The sequence below is a fragment of the Populus trichocarpa genome, chromosome 15 (assembly GCF_000002775.5).
Source record: "Populus trichocarpa isolate Nisqually-1 chromosome 15, P.trichocarpa_v4.1, whole genome shotgun sequence".
NCBI lineage: Eukaryota > Viridiplantae > Streptophyta > Magnoliopsida > Malpighiales > Salicaceae > Populus > Populus trichocarpa.
Window position 1 is genome coordinate 8289313 of NC_037299.2, and position 17821 is coordinate 8307133.

The window sequence follows — 17821 nt, forward strand, 5'->3', positions numbered from 1 at the left end:
CTCTTGGTGCTCTAAAAAGCAACCTACCATTGCTCATTCCAGTGCTGACTCTAAGTACCGCTCCCTTTCCCATGCTAGTGTAGAGTCTACTTGGTTAGCTTACTTGCTTTATGAACTTGGTGCTCGCATTCAATTTCCCATTCTCTTGCATTGTTAACCTCAATGCTACCTACATGGCTTCTAATCAGATGTTTCATGCCCGCACTAAACATATTGAATTTGATTATCACTTTGTTCATGAGAAAGTCGTACTTGGAAGCCATTGTGTTTGCTTTATCCCTTTAGTAGATTAGCCCACATATCTTCTCACCAAGCCTCTTCACAAGCATTGTCATGTTCTTCTTATTCGCAAACTTGTTCGTGCAGGCCCGCCAAGTTTGAGGAAAGGTGTTAGAGAGATTTTCTCATCTGATTGTGTAACTGAAGATCAGAGAGAGATTTCCTTTTCTCCATCAAAACTGATTGACTAACCGAAGATCGGTTTTGATTCTTAATAATAATAGTCTTTACTGTTACTTATAATTCATGTAACAGTAAAACAAATCTTTTTATATATAGCTGTATATTGTAAACAGAAGTAATAAGGAAAATCATTTTCTACATAAGATATCCTCATTTTGATTCGATTTGATATTTTAACATGTTCTTGTGATATATTAACTATAGAGCTTCGTAGGTTCACTTTCACCACCACGTTCATGGTTCATATTTTAGGGTTTCGAACTACCCTTCTGTTTTGGGTCCTTGTAGTTGTCTCTTCACTAGTGCAGTGTAGACCCCATCCTTGCTAAGGAGCTCTTCATGAGTGCCCCTCTCCACTATCTGACCATCAGAAACAACTGCCACAATGTCCGCACTTTGGACAGTTGATAACCTGTGGGCTATAACTAGAACAGTCCTTCCCTTCATTAGAGAATCCATGGCATCCTGCAAAATTTCCACCATGAGATAACTTGTAAAACAATTATGTGAGAAATAAATGGTATCAAGATTTTGAAAAAAAATCTAAGAATCTAAAACGAAGACTGTTTAGGTTGTCATGCAAATTGACCTGCACTAGATATTCACTTTCAGCATCCAAAGCACTAGTCGCTTCATCAAGGAGGAGGATCCTTGGGTTCATCAGTATGGCTCTAGCAATTGCTACCCTCTGTTTCTGACCACCTGAAAGTCTTAGCCCACGTTCTCCTACAAAAGTTTGATATTTATCTGGGAATTTTGATATGAAATCATGTGCATTGGCCATTTTCTGCAATATCGATGTTACGTTAGTTAAAGCTGAAAGTTAAAGTTAGAGGAATTGTGGGGCAAGTTAGAAGAGGTAGAAAACTTACCGCTGCGTTTTCTATATCCATGCTACTGACTTTACCCTCACACCCATAGGCTATATTCTGCTCTATAGAGCAGTTGAAAAGAACAGGCTCCTGGCTCACTATACTGATCTGTACACATACAATAAAGGGCTGTGTCTATTATGGATAGAAAATCTCTAGACCATAAAAGAACCAAGTTATGAAACAAAAAACTAATCAAGCATATCTAAAATTTATACGAGCATCTCATGTCAGGGAGAAACAAAGAATATATATCACTTTTGTTTTTCCTAACTGACATGAAAAGGGAAAATGAAAAGTACCTTCCTGTGTAGATGTTCATGTGATATTTCTACTAGAGGAACTCCATTTAAGAGAACCTTTCCCTTGATTGGATCATAAAACCTTTCAATCAAGTTTGCTATTGTGGTCTGCAACAAGCAAAATAATATAAGCATAAGAGGCATGTGACGTTCAACTTTATGTTTCAAACCTCAAACTTAGTCTATAAGCACTCCAATTGGAATTTTCTGTATAAATACTGAAGCAGCATAAGAACTCAGTTTATTTCTTAAAAGAATAGAAAAAAGGAAAGAAATTGTACTTTTCCTCCACCACTCGGGCCAACAAGAGCAACTTTTGAGCCAGGCTGCAGTTTCAATGTTATTCCCTGTAATTGAAAGAACGCATCCAGTTCTATCATCAGGATATGGCATGAACACATAGTAACATCTGAGAGGTAGTTAAGGGAGGTTAATTTACCCGGAGAACCATATCGTTTGGACGAGATGGATAGGCAAACCATACATCATCTAATTCCACATCACCAACTTGTTCACTAGAATAGAAGGAAAACCAATTATCACTTGAGAAATTCCTTCTCGTTTTCAAGTCACAAGATGCCTGGATTTTATAATTTTTGTTTTTTTCATGTGATATTTGTTTTTTTTCACACAAACCAGCAAGATGAGGACGATCTTGATTGAGAATATACTTGATTAGATGATGATTAGGTAATTTCATGGTAACTTTTGAAATTCATAATTTCATATTCAATTAGTTCCTAAAAAGCAAGAATGATGGATGGGAAAAATGATTCTTAGTCCAGACTCTACAGATATGTAATGGCCTGATTGGCACTCTCAAAACAGGATTGTTGTTCAGCATATTCCATGGTTAACTCATGGAATCATTCACAGGCATATCAGAGGAACGAGAATCTCAGGACTAACCTTAAAGGACACTTATTTCCTGACTTCGGCATGGAAGAAACACGATCTAGAAGCTGGAAAACCCTCCTGCTGGCTCCCGCGGCTTTCATTGCTACGGTGTATAATCCTGACAAGCCGGATATGGAGCCACCAACTGCAAGTAAAATTATACCATTAAACTGGCGCTTAGGGATTTTGATATTGATAATGTGAAACCATCAAAACCAATTGCCCAAATTAGGTAATAATTACCTGTGAGGCTGTAGAGAATGAAGGATGTAAGAGCACCAGTGGTCATAGATCCTGTGATTGTCAAGTTAGCTCCATATATCACTACTATGATCACTGAAAGGGTTGATGCAGCATTCAGACCTCCAAAGAAGAACCCAACCAGTTTCTGTACCAGTAAGCAGGTAGATCAGAAGATCCATGTAAACAAGGACATGATGATCTATTTATTATTATTATTTTGTTGTATGCTCAGGTGAGTTTGAAGAGTAGATCAAACAAGACAAAGGAGCTTACAGCTTGTTTAAGTCCAAGCTTCAATGTCTCATCAACTTTCTCAGAATAACGTGAACTCTCATAACCTTCTTGTGCAAAAGATCTGACTGTTCGTATAGCGCCGAAAGATTCCTAAGCACCAATGATACAGTTCACATGTGATTTCCAACAGGATGCCAGATATAATATGTAACTTATAGCACAAAAACTACATATTGAGAGGATATCATCCTTGCTCAAGATTTCACAGTAGACAGTTTCTAGTAGCATTTCAGTAAAGTAATATGCAAGTAGGCCCTTTGCATTGTAATCATAATAAATTTTCACACCAAAAGGAAAAAGAACGAAGGAAAAGTTATCATACTAAAAACAGTTTCTTGTGCATTTATGAATGACTTTTTTAGCATAATTTTACATCAATTTACATGTTCAACATTTGCAGGGAAAAGCATTTAACTGGTCATTCCATCGGGATCACAGTATCATACTTGTAGAGTACTTACACATGTAAAAATTATAAGAAAAAGGTACTTTAGCAGTGAAAAAGCCTCTACATCACCATGTATACCATCTCTCTCATCATTTAGCAATTGTTAAATCTTATGAAAATCCAGAATATCGCTTGAAGAAATATTGATCAATGGATTACGTAATCCCTCATCAATTTTCTATGTTCAACAGGTGATTATCGCAATTTTAATTGAAAAAATATACCTCAGCAATTGAAGCAGCAGCAGCAGCTGCAGCTTGAGTCTTGTGAGAAATTTCACGAAGGAAGCGGCCAAATTGATTCACGGCAACAGAAATAGCCGGCACAACCACCAAAGCCAACACTAAGAGTAAATGAATAAAAAAGCCCGTGATGAGCACCATGGACTCTTGAAAGTGACGTTCGCATACTACCAGTCCAATAATTAAATGCTTACAAGTTAACTTCCACGATGTCGCAAGCATGAAGCCAAGACCAATAAGTGCTGTTGATACATTTCTTAGGGCCTCAGAAAGATTTGAGGTTGCAGCATTTTTTATGATCTGTGTATCTTCAGAAAACCTGCTCAGTAGCTCTCCTGTTCTAGTCACATCAAAGAAGGCTATCTCCTGCAAAATTCACCAACCATTAACTGTAGCCAATAGAGCATGGTGAGTTATAGAGAACACTGTAAAGAACTCCTACCGTAGAAATCTTTTACCTGGTTAATAAGGTGATTAAATAAATTCTTTCTCAACCGAGCAACAACCCTTTCACTAGTGGAAGACATCAACCATGCTCCGAGTGCTGTGCAAACCGAACTGGATGAAGAAACAGTAGATTAAGATTAATAAACCCTTTGAAAATCCACAAAAATCATCATGAATTCTATCACTTAACAGATGAAACAATTATAGCCAGACCACCAATGCATTAAGACAATATCTGTCTATAATATGACAAGGAAGCAGAATTAAGCAGGTTGTATATCTGGGAAGCAACCGGATGAGGTAAGAATAAAAAAGCCAAGGATAACACCACCAGCCATACCCAACTACGACAACGAGAAAGATTTGTAGTATGGTGCTGTTGACAGCACGTAAACCTTCAGCTTTCTGTTCAGGTGTTTCTATATCTCCTGACACAATATCTATTATCTTCCCACCAAATTTAGGCTGCAGAAATAACAACCCAAAGGTTATCATAACCCAACAAACACTAACGCCTGAATATCAGAGAAATTCATTGTAAACTCAATAAAGAATCTAGAATCGCAAATTAAAGATACGCACAATCAGTATATTTGATGTGGATGCAATCAGGAGAGCTAGCGTAGCAATTATCAGCTTTCCTGCATCAGGCTTTGCCTATATGACAAGACAAGCTTATCAAGATCAACAACATTTGTATAGCCATAATATTATTCTTCCAGCCAGAAAGACCACGTTAGTACTTACAAGTGAAAATACCCGACCAAATCCCACATTTGCAGCCTGAAGATTTCATAAATAGAGTTGGCAGCATGTTAGCAATCAACCACTAGGACATGAATTCAAAGAAGCTAACAGGAAATGCACTTACTGGCACTGCATCTCCATGCTCAAGGTCTGGGAACTGATTGTTTTCAGATGCATTATTATTATTCCCCTTTCTTCCTCCCTTCAATTATAAAGTATAAGAATTCAAGGGAAAAAAAAAACATAGCTACGAAATGCGAGTAAGCTATGGAAATATTTAAATTCTGAACAATTTCTTGGAAACAAACAGCTAAAGAGGGCAAGTGATGAAAACTGAAACAAAAAATAACAAACACTTGTTGTTAAGCAGAAGAAATTGACCCAGATACAGTTTTTGTTAGATTATATAGATGGAAACATGATCAAGATGAATTTAAGTATAGAAAGGTTCAAAGCGAAGTCAGTTCTTGAACATTATAAGGAGAACTACAATGAGCAGAAATGGTATCATGTACTCCGTAGCTGAAGATTGCATATATACAAAAAGAAAACACAAAATAAAGGAAGCCTACTCCTTGACCAAGAAGAGGTGTTCTTTCACCACCACCACCACCATTCACTCCTCCAAACCTGTCCATCAAGGGTGATCACTCAAAGACTGTTTGTTATATATGTATGATATGATACAAAAAAAAAGAAGTCTCTTCTGCAATCAGTACATATATAATGTTTTTTTCTTGATTTATAAGCTTAGCATCAGCTAGGACTAGGAGGAGTTGGGTTCATGGGACAAAGGTCTTGGTCTTTCTTATAAATTTATAAACCAGTCACCATCATTCAAAGTTCTGTTAATTTCCCTTGCTTAACAAGTTCGTCCCTTCTATTGGTTTCTGTTAGGAAGTCGCGGTTAAAATATATTCAAATTTGACAAAAATAAATAATAAATTATCTAAAGACAAAATCAACGTTTTACACCTATTTTGAGATCAATTGTCCGCGCTGCACACTGCGTTGCTAGTAGGCAATTATTACTAATGTATTCTTTCTAATAAAAAATCATTATTACTAAGACTCTTCTGCAATCAGTATATATTTTTTTTCTTGGATTAGAAGCTTAGCATCAGGGAGGAGTTGGGTTCATATCTAAGTTCTTAAGGAAACGTCTTGCTCTTTCTTATAAAGTAAACTTTAAGAATGGCTCAAGAATTCAACTCAAGCTCGGGAATGTGTTTGGATTTGCTGTCGTAATTTTATATGTATTTACCGTTTGTTTTTGTATTTTAAAATTATTTTTAAAAAAATTAAATTATTTTTTATTTTAAATTAATTATTTTAGTGTTTTTAGATTATTTTATTGTATTAATTAATATCATAAATAATTTTCTAAAAATAAAAAATATTATTTTAATATATATATATATAAAAACATTTTAAATTGAAATCTATTCCTTAGATAACGACAATTTATATTGCCTACTAGCAGCGCGTTTTACACCTATTTTAAAATAGTATACTTGGATCAATTGTCTGAGTTGCAAGTAGGTTTAATTTTTTTAATATAAAAAAACAATCCAATTATTACTAATTTATTTTCTAATAAAAAATAATATAAACCTAAAATACGATATATATTAGATATATTATTTTTAAATATTGAAACAATAATATATTAGATGATATTTTTTTAAAACAATATTAAAACTGTGACATATAGAATCAATCCAGGTTAACATGATAATTCTACAATCCGGTTCATGAAACCATGATAATCTTATAAAAAAAACACATTAAAATAAATTATAAAAATTAATTTTTAATAAAAAACAACATACAAGGAAAGCAATGGAGGATGAATATTTACATGTGCCCAAAATGATGAAGGTTGAAAATAGTAAGCACCTATTTAAATCTTACATATCAACCCACTACACCATTAAACAGTTTGTAAAGCATGCAATTCGTCGGTGAAATTATTATCGACGGTTTACGTCTGTCGGTATACTAATCGTCGGTAATTCCCCTTTCTGTCGCGAATTCTGTCGGAAATAAAAAAAACCACCAACCGACGATCTTACAGATGGATATGCGCGGCAAAAAAATATATTCCGCGAGAACATTACCGACGGACTACACCCGTTTGAATTTTCAACGGTAATTACCGACGGATGGTCCGTCGGTAATAGTTATGGAAACACTGACAAAAATATTCCATCGGTAATTATGGCATGGGTGGTAATTGTTTGACAACTCTCGGTGAAATACCGACGGAATGTATCCATCGGTACAACCGTCGATAGGTATTTAAAATATATATAAAAAATAATTTATTAATAGTAAAAAAGCTTAATAAACAAATAAAATTGGATTAAACATTAAAAATATAAAAATAATGTTAAATAATATTCATCCAAATATTCATTACAAATTTAATGTGTTTAAAAAACAAAATTAAACTAGAATAGCGGCGGAGCTGGAGGAGGAGGAGGCTGGTTGTTCCTGGGACCGTACGACCAAAAAGAATCTGCACATGTATCATCACCCATCTTTGATCTCATCTCCATGACCATTTGACGGAGCTGATCATAATTCATCGAGAGTTGTTGATATTGTTGTTTCAAGGCAATGAACTCCTCAGATTGGGTGCTCGATACTGATGGAGAGCTCCCAACGGTTGAGACATTACGGGCCGACCACAAGTTTTCGGCCGTAGTGTTGGAGAGTGTCACGGGGTTAAATTTTCCGCAACGAAATTCAACCCAATGCGGCAGTCTAGTCCCAACTAGACTAAGCCTTGCCTCACCTTTCACTCGTGTTTCCTACGACTATGTGTTTCGCTCACCAAAAGAGGTTCTCACAGTAGCTTCATCGTAAACAAGGAAACCAACACAAGCAAGCACACCGAGGATACAAGAATCCCTCTCAACCTTTATTTATCTCATCAACAAAGGATTACACAACAAGAGTGTGTGTGCTATGCACATAAATCGCATGCTACACAGCAGAGGCTTGGCAGCCTATTTATAGACAGATATGAGCTGCAGGCTCCCCCCCATGATCCCCCCCATTTTCAGGACATAGTGGAGCACTACCTCTCACCCATGATCCCATGTTTTCAGGATATAGTGGAGCACTACCTCTCACCCATGATCCCATGTTTTCAGGACATAGTGGCCCGGAGAGCACCCCAGTTTATGCTCCCACGTTCTGCCTCCCATGAAGCTGCCACTTCCCCCATTTCCTGGCTGTCTACTTGGCAGCCCCAACTGCTAGTTTCTGCTGCGTCAGCTGCTGACTTAGAAGGTCCATTATCTAAGTCCCCACGTCCATGCTAAGTCGCAAGCTCACATAGACCATCGCACGCTGCCTGCCGAATTCGTTTCTGCCTATGTAAGGCTGCCGCTGTCCATCGCTGCCGAATTCTAGGCAGTGTGCTTTTGTTGGCGCGTCCCCGCGCCTAGAGCCCTAACAAACCACCCCCACCAGAAAAGTCCGACGTCCTCGTCGGAATAGACGTTAGGTAGTCTTGTACTTGGTCCTCAAATTGCCATAAATCTGTATCCTTTTCCCACGAAACCTCCTCATTTTTCTTCCATTTTACCAAGAATTCTGTCCGCCGATTCTTTCGTTGGCCGAGTCTACGATGATCCATAATCTTGACAATACCATCGTCAAATTGTTTATGAATCGTAGGAGGAGCTCGTTGCGACTTACTTCTTTTCGGATCCTCGTGATCTTCATAAAAAGGCCGCAAGTAACTTACGTGAAAAGTAGGATGAAGCTTCAGCCGTTCGGGCAGCTTCAATCTGTAGGCGACAACCCCTACCTTTTCGATGATCTCGAAAGGGCCATCGTATCTTGGCACCAACCCTCGGTGCTTCATCGTCCCCATAATTTTCTTCCAAATTTGCGGAGTTAACTTGAGCAACACCTTGTCACCCACACTGAATTCCAGCAATCTTCGCTTTTGATTGGCATATTTGAGCATCCTTTTCCTTGCCTTACGCAAGCTATCTTGGGCTTGCTCAAACAGTTCCTGCCGTTCCATCACAAACCTGTACGCCGCTGGACTCTTCCCACTCGATATCTGCACTGCAATCTCCGCAGGAGTTTGGGGTTGGGCTCCCAAAACCAGCTCAAACGGACTTGCTTCCGTTGCCGAGGATTTTTGAAGATTATAGCAAAACTGCGCACTATCCAGCAACTCCAGCCAGTTTCGCTGCATCGCTGTCACGTAGTGTCTCAAATATTCCTCCAGCAAAGCATTTATCCTTTCCGTCTGTCCATCAGTTTGCGGGTGATTGGCAGTCGAAAACTTTAGCCTTGTTCCCATCATGTTGAACAATGCTTTCCAGAATCTGCCCGTGAATCGCACATCACGATCGCTTATAATGTCAGAAGGTACTCCAAAGTACTTCACCACGTTGCGGTAGAATAATTCAGCGGCCACTTCGGCTGTACACACCGTCGGGGCAGCGACAAACACCGCATATTTAGTGAATCTGTCCACAACAACCATGATTGTGTTCATGCCATCCACCTTTGGAAAACCCACAATGAAATCCATTGAGACCGACACCCAAGGCCTTTCTGGAATCGGCAGCGGCTGTAACAAGCCTGCCTCACGTTGCCGTAAAGTCTTGTCTTGTTGGCACACTAGACAAGTCCTGACATAGAGTTCTACGTCATCCTCCATCTTCGGCCAATAATAAGTCTGTGACAGGAGAGCAACCATCCTTTCTCTACCTGGATGTCCAGCCCACTGCGGATCATGAGTCTCCATCAATAAATGTTTTCGCAGCTCTCCCTTTGGCACGAAGATTCGACCCCCCTTTGCATAGAGTAGGTCTTGTTCCAGCCAATACCTCCGTATTGTCCCTTCTTGTACAAGCTCAACCAATTTCTTGTACGCTGCGTCTTCCCCCGCAGCTTGACGAAGTCGACACAGCATGTCCGACTCCACCTGAACCATAGCAAGAACAGTAGCAATTACCTCGCGTCTGCTAAGTGCATCCGCAACCTGATTGTGGCTTCCCGGTTTGTGCTTCCATACAAAATCATATTCGGCTAGGATTTAGCTTCCGACTCTCGAAAGCAACTGGATGTCCCTCTTGCACCAGCACTCCACCAATAGCCCTATCCGAAGCATCAGTATGCACTTCAAATGGCTTCTCAAAATCAGGCAGCCCCAAGACTGGAGCTGACGCTACCGCTGTCTTTAGCTTCTCAAAAGCTTGTTGGCAGTCCACCATCCATTCCCATCTCCGATTCTTCTTGAGAAGATCCGAGAGAGGAGTTGTCTTCTTGCTATAACCCTCAATGAATCGTCTGTAGTAGTTTGCAAGCCCCAAAAATGACCTCAATTCTGGGACTGATTTTGGTGCTGACCATTCGACGATGGCTTGAATCTTCTGTGGATCCATCTTCACCTGTCCTTCTCCAATCAAGTGGCCTAAGAACATAATTTCAGCTTTTGCAAACTCACACTTTTCTCTCTTTACATACAATTCATATTCTCTCAATCTACTTAGGACTTTAGAGAGATGAGTTACATGATCTTCAATGCCTCTACTATAGATTACAATGTCATCTAAGTAGACTACAACAAAATTGTCTAAGAAATCATATAACACGTCATTCATTAGATTACAAAATGTTGCTGGAGCATTTGTTAGGCCAAATGGCATAACTAGGAACTTGTATGAGCCATACCTCGTCACACACGTAGTTTTGTGCTCATCACCATCAGCAACCCGCACTTGCCAATACCCCGATCGCAAGTCCAATTTTGTAAAGATTGAGGCTCCACACAATCTGTCCATCAAATCCTGAATTAAAGGAACAGGATATTTGTTTTTGATTGTTACCTTGTTGAGCGCTCGATAGTCCACACACATGCGAAGGCTTCCATCCGCCTTCTTTTGAAACAAAACAGGAGCACCATACGGAGCCTTGGAAGGCCGGACAAACCCTAAGTCAATCAGCTCTTCCAATTGTTTCCTTAATTCTGCCAATTCCCTTGGCGACATTCGATAAGGGGCTTGAGATGGTGGCTTTGCCCCTAGCACCAGCTCAATTCGATGGTCGATGGCCCTCATGGGCGGGAGTTTCTTCGGTAGCTGAGGCGGCATCACATCTTCGAATTGCTGCAGCACGCTAGCAATTTCTTTCGGCACCTCACCACAATAGTCTGCCTTCTCGTCTACTATTGTCGCCAAAAACACTTCCCCTCCTTTCCGCAATGCTTTATCAATAGCAATTGCCGAGACCACGCTTTTTCCCCCTTTCACAACATTCGCAGCTGCGACATTACAACATGGGACAAAACAAGGGCATCCCTCACTCGCAATCATCACTCCATTGAGATATGGCATCAAAACAACCTTGGCTTTTCATAAGAAATCAAGGCCAAGAATAATATCGTAATCATCAAGACTTACGACCAGTACATCCTGTTTACCTCTCCACTGATCCAGCGTTATCGGCACATCGTAAGACATCCCAGCAATCCTTTGTGCCTTCGAGTTTACTGCCTTCATGGATGTGTGGCTGTCACTCAGCCGCAGGCCAAGTTCTTTCACCAGCCGATCTGCCACAAACGTGTGGGTTGCGCCTGAATCTAGCATAACATTCACGTCTTTGCCATTTATCCCAATCTTCACATACATTAGATTGTCCGTAGCTCCTGACTTCCCTTTCCGCAGTGCATCAATCCTCGCCAAGTCTTTATCGACAGGGCGGGTTTCGGCAGCCCCATCCCCTGATTTAGCTACCAGGCAGTTTATCACACGCATAGGATTGACGTGCGTAACTACCCCTTCCCCCTCATCGCTATCCCCAGCCCGAATAGCATTCAACTTCTCCCTCTTCGGACATTCCCTCGCAAAGTGAGGACCATCACAAATGAAGCAAGTAAAGTTCGGTTTAGTACCCTTACCTTGTGCACCCATAAACTTGGCCTTGCCCTTCTCCGCGGTAGTAGCCCTCGATGCACCCCCACCGAACTTCTTCCTCGTTCTTTCCTCCTTGTTTCTTCCCTTAGACTTGAAGGAGGTTGATGTATAGCCCTCTCTAGTAGTTGATTTAAAATCAATCAAACTGTCCGCAGCAGCAATAACGAAGGACAGATCCTTTACGTTCTGTCGTCTTAGTTCCGCTTGTGCCCAAGTTTGCAATCCAGACATGAAGTTGAACAACCTGTCCTCCTCGGACATATTCTCAATGTCGAGAATCAGGGAACTGAAAGCTTTAACATACTCATGAACTGACCTATCGTGTTTGAGCCTTTTCAATTCCTCCCGCGCTATCCAAGATGTGTTGTTCGGAAGGAACTGCTCCTTCAGCTCCTGCTTGAGACAATTCCATGTCTCAATCTTTGGACGTCCAACACTTAAGTCCTCTTTGGTTCTCGTCCGCCACCAAAGCTTTGCATCACCAGTGAGATACATCACGGTAAGATCCACTTGTTCAGCCACGCCGATCTTCGCAACGCTAAAGTATTGCTCCATGTCCCACAAGAAATTCTCAAGCTCTTTGGAACTTCTTGCCCCACCAAAACACTTTGGTTCAGGCACTTTAGGTTTAGAAGTACTTACCCCAATAGGAGCGCTTGTCACTGCCTTCTTCAGAATGGCAATTGTCTCTTCGACAGCAGCCAATCGTTCACTCGATTCTGCCGCAAGAGAAATGTACAAGCTCTCAGCCCTTTCAGCGCTTTCCACAGCTTCCTTCAAGCGATCAATAATAGAATGTTCTTCGTCTTCTTCATCCGACCCTATCAAGGTCTCAAGACGCGTCAACCGTTCCCGAATAGCTTCCATGACTTCTGCTGCACGTTTTTAGAATCAACCGTGCTCTGATACCAATTGTCAAGGGGTTAAATTTTCCGCAACGAAATTCAACCCAATGCGGCAGTCTAGTCCCAACTAGACTAAGCCTTGCCTCACCTTTCGCTCGTGTTTTCTACGACTATGTGTTTCGCTCACCAAAAGAGGTTCTCACAGTAGTTTCGTCGTAAACAAGGAAACCAACACAAGCAAGCACACCGAGGATACAAGAATCCCTCTCAACCTTTATTTATCTCATCAACAAAGGATTACATAACAAGAGTGTGTGTGCTATGCACATAAATCGCATGCTACACAGTAGAGGCTTGGCAGCCTATTTATAGACAGATATGAGCTGCAGGCTCCCCCCATGATCCCCCCCATTTTCAGGACATAGTGGAGCACTACCTCTCACCCATGATCCCATGTTTTCAGGATATAGTGGAGCACTACCTCTCACCCATGATCCCATGTTTTCAGGACATAGTGGCCCGGAGAGCACCCCAGTTTATGCTCCCATGTTCTGCCTCCCATGAAGCTGCCACTTCCCCCATTTCCTGGCTGTCTTCTTGGCAGCCCCAACTGCTAGTTTCTGCTGCGTCAGCTACTGACTTAGAAGGTCCATTATCTAAGTCCCCACGTCCATGCTAAGTCGCAAGCTCGCATAGACCATCGCACGCTGCCTGCCGAATTCGTTTCTGCCTATGTAAGGCTGCCGCTGTCCATCGCTGCCGAATTCTAGGCAGTGTGCTTTTGTTGGCGCGTCCCCGCGCCTAGAGCCCTAATAGAGAGCCTGTAGACCCAATTTTTTTCAGGTCCACTAGACGATGCCACCTCCATCCACAAATCCGAATTGAAATCCGGTGGGTCGAAGGATCGTCCCCATATCTCTCCCTTAATCGGCTATTATAGGTCTCCTGAATTTTTTTTTAAAAATCATCATATTCAATTCAAGAAAATAATAACTTACAAAATAAAATGATTGAACGAGCATACCACGAAGTGCTGATCACAGTTGTCCACGAATTGCTGCATCCCCTTTTGGCGGTCTTAACTCCGCACATGCGTCTCTACAAACAGCTCCATTAGACTCGGCTCACGTCCAAGAGACGCAGCCTGTAAGGAAAAAATAGGTTGCAAGTTAAATATATTATAAGGAACGACAAATTAATTAATGATATATTTTATTAAAATTAATCTTATCATCCACTTTGCATGTGCGCTGAATGGGACGGAGCCGCCAGTGTGCGTGGTCACCGAACCATGAATTTGCCGGTTCCGGTTGTTGGTGCTAGACTGTGAGCGCCATGAGAACCGCTCTGAGGTCATGTGCTCAATATATACCGTTCATATTTTTCCCGAGATGAATGGCGGTTTGAATTTCTGCCAAACCGCCACCTCATTGCATCCTTCAAGACCGTTATCCCTCTCATGTCTTTTTGATTTTTTTTGGGTGTCATACCAAAAATCACGCAACCTACTTCCATAGTAACAATTTAGAATTTAGAACATAAAATTATAAAACAAAAATAAATATTATTTTCGATGTTACCTAGTTGCCGCGTGATTCTTCCATACTCTCATCACAACATTGTTGTTCGCCCTAACCCACCCAAATTTGTTCTATGTATGTAAATAATTCATATAAAATAAAAATAGCACAAGATATAAAATTATAAAAATAATTTATTAAAAATAAGCTGGAAATTAAAAGTTAACACCGACCTGAAATCGCTGAAGCCATGCATCGATATTAGGTTTCCACTCAGGATGTCTGGAAACCTGATTCTATTGAAACAATGGAATCTCCATCGACGATTTAAACATCAATGTTATAGCCCTTGCAACCTCAATGTTTGTGAACCTGAAATTAAATAAAATTAATAATATTAATTAGTTGTTCATAAATTATGTTATAAGTATATAAAAAAAACTAAAACCTAAACAAACTTACATTGAGAACTCATCCTTCCATTGTGCCTGGTACTTGCGGGTGAATTGACCCCGCTGTGAAGGCACACCGCTTCTGCGCTGTGAAACCGCGCTAGAAGAGGCAGCATCACAAGTTGGCGTAGATTCCTCGCCGTGATCAGCACCTAAGGATACGTCCTCCTCGCTGCTAGAAGAACTAGCTGCAACTGTCTGCTGACGATGTGCTGTAGATTTCATTGTACGCATCTACATAAATTTATACGAATAATTACATAATTAACTTTGATTATTTTTAAAAAATTCGGCAGCACCTCCTATATACTGAAGACTACTCATAGTTTTCAAACCTGCAATTCTTTACAATAACCACAAACCAAATGACTCCAGCAACATCATATATACAACCTAACATCTATAGAAATTCAATCATTTAAAAAAATTTGGCAGCACCTCCCCTATACTGAAGACTACCCACAGTTTTCAAACTTGCAAATCCTTACAATAACCACAAACCAATTGACTCCAGCAACATCATATATACAACCTAACATTAGAGACTACCCACAGTTTTCATACCTAAAAATATTGATAATTACATAAATATTGCAAAATCAACTCTATACAACCTAACATATACAACCTAACATCTATATAAATTCAACATCTATATATTTTCAACTAAAATCAATACAAATTCATAAATAACAATTAAAATTAATAAAAATAATAAATAACATAACAAACAATAATATCCTAAAATTAAGATAAACTAATTAAATTTAATTCTATATTTCAATTAACATTTAAAACATAAATTAAAAAATAACAATTATGGCAATAGAAACAATAATATCATCAAATTAATAAATAAAATAAAAAAAACTAAAAAACACTATACAAAACATCCTAAACACAAAACAAACAATACACAAAACTAAAAAAAACACTAAATCAATTCAAAATAAATTTAGGAATAAAAAATGCTTACCTTAATAGTGTGTTGATTTTAAGATTTTATCTACAAACAATACACAAAACAAAGAACACTAAAAAAATAATCATAATTAAAATAAAACAAATACAAAGATAAAGAAAAAAAATACATACCTTTTAATATGTTTAAAACTACCACCAAAATAATAAAATCTCTTCCAAAAACTAAATACAAACGGAGAGGAGAAGAGAAATGGAGATGAAGAGCCGAGAGAAAAAATGAACCAAATGGGGGGAGGGGGGGTTTTATATTGCAATTTTTCCGACGGTATTATCGACGGACATTTATTGTTGTTGGTGGCATTAAATTCCGTCGGTAATATCGTCGGTAATTAATTGATATTCGCACCAAAAAAATTCAAAAATCCCGCCAGACTTTTTGATCCGTCGGCTAATTCGTCGGTACCGACGGTTATTTTGTCGGTAAAAATGCCTTCAAATCTATCGGTAAACGTGCCGACCGACCACGCCTCTGACATGCGTGCGCTTCGGGATGTGCGTAAACCGTTGGTGAATCCGTTGATGATATATGTCGGTGACGCCATCGGTGACTCCGTCGGTGATTGTGGCACAATTTCGTAAATGTTTTTCAACTCTTTGTGAAATACCGACAGGTTACAGGCTGTTGGTGATGGTGGCACAATTCCGTAAATTGTTTTTCAATTCTTTGTGAAATACCAACGGGTTACAGTCCATCGGTGTACCCGTTGGTGAAACCGTTAATTTTGATTATTTTTTGTCTATCCCCTTCATAAAATCTTGAATTGCAAACTTACAGCACACACAACACAATAAGAAGAGCTGACAATTAAAGAAGAATAAATATTTCATGTTCCAAAATATTACATTATAAAAATAAGGCTTTACAACATGTTTAGTTAGTCAGAATTTTCATCTTCGTCCTCAATTGAATTGTTATCATCAGTTTCATCGCACTATTTAATGTGGTTATCATCTTCTTCATCAACATTCTCTTTTCCACTAGTAGAGCTCAAAACAACATTCAACTCCTCTGCGTCAACATCAACAAGACTATCGTTGAAAACATGAAAATTTGAATTTTCTTCTAAGTCAATCGAAAGAGCAACTCGATATGGTTCAACCAACTTACTAGCTTGAAAGACTTCATCTATCACACTTGTGTCTTCGTTCTCATCCTGAACAACCTCGACACGACCATTGGGTTTTGTTTTTAAAACGGATAACCAATCAACTCTTGATCAGTCATTTCTAAAGAAAGGGGTGTATGTGTAATAAACTTGTTGGCATTGCTTTGCGAAAATAAAGACGTCGTTTACGTTGCGGTGTCTAGCTTTTGAGTTGATTTCAACGAGACCATAGTGAGGATCTACTCTGATTCCTCTATCAGTTGTGTCATACCAATAGCATTTGAATAAAAACACTCTATTTTGCTCGTTATGATATTGCAGTTCGATGACTTCTTCCAATCTACCGCAATAGTCAACTTCAAACTCATTAGAAGTCAATCCCTTAATACAAACACCATTGTTGTATGTCTTTCTTCCATGCCCGTATTCTTCAGTATGAAAGACATATCCATTGACAAAATACCCGTTATAGCACTTGACTTTTCTTTCAGGGCCTAGGCTTAGTAAATACAGTGAAATAGCAGCACTACCTTCTATTTGATAAACCTTGTAAATTAAATACAACAATAATAAAAAATGGATATTATGTAATATTGACGTACAATTAATTACATTGCAAGAGATAATGAGTTTGTTATAGGACTTACATGTGTTCTAAACCATGTGGCAAATTGTTTATCTTGTAATTGAAAGATCTGGGATTCGGTCAGCTGTGAGTTATTGGACAGTAAGTATCGTCGGTGTTGCCTGCAAGGTTGTTCCAAATTATATGAGTTTATGCTATCACAAAACATAAATAGTACACTCTTGACAAAGTTTAAGTCAAACATCTACTTACTTAATAAAAGGTCTCAGCTCATCACAGTTAAATAAGACATAATTGTGTGCTTGTCTGAACTCTATTTCAGATAAATATCTTCCCTTCGCGGCATTTTTAGGTGTGGGTCGTCCAGGATTGGAGAATATTGACAAGTTCCCACTTGAAGGCACTTCACCACCATCATCATGCC

At 39.3% G+C, this 17821-nt stretch overlaps 1 protein-coding gene across 4 annotated transcripts in view; it reads right to left on the reverse strand.

Annotated features, from left to right (window-relative positions):
• Positions 1-462: 462 nt before the first annotated feature.
• Positions 463-17821, reverse strand: part of LOC112327167 (ABC transporter B family member 25) — a 64859-nt gene continuing 47500 nt past the window's right edge. For 3 of the 4 annotated variants that reach the window (XM_052447588.1, XM_052447587.1, XM_052447589.1), the window contains exons 3-17: positions 4955-4990; positions 4790-4864; positions 4548-4672; positions 4219-4318; positions 3955-4126; positions 3743-3861; positions 3050-3160; positions 2777-2921; positions 2546-2678; positions 2076-2151; positions 1918-1983; positions 1637-1744; positions 1335-1442; positions 1052-1249; positions 463-927 (exon numbers count right to left, since the gene is read on the reverse strand). In XM_052447588.1, coding sequence (XP_052303548.1) covers positions 724-927; positions 1052-1249; positions 1335-1442; positions 1637-1744; positions 1918-1983; positions 2076-2151; positions 2546-2678; positions 2777-2921; positions 3050-3160; positions 3743-3861; positions 3955-4126; positions 4219-4318; positions 4548-4672; positions 4790-4864; positions 4955-4990 — 1776 coding nt within the window. In that variant the 3' untranslated portion in view covers positions 463-723. Of the gene's footprint in view, positions 928-1051; positions 1250-1334; positions 1443-1636; positions 1745-1917; positions 1984-2075; positions 2152-2545; positions 2679-2776; positions 2922-3049; positions 3161-3742; positions 3862-3954; positions 4127-4218; positions 4319-4547; positions 4673-4789; positions 4865-4954; positions 4991-5078; positions 5157-5526; positions 5679-17821 lie in introns of those variants that run through there. The other variant, XM_006374362.3, reaches the window with a different exon arrangement.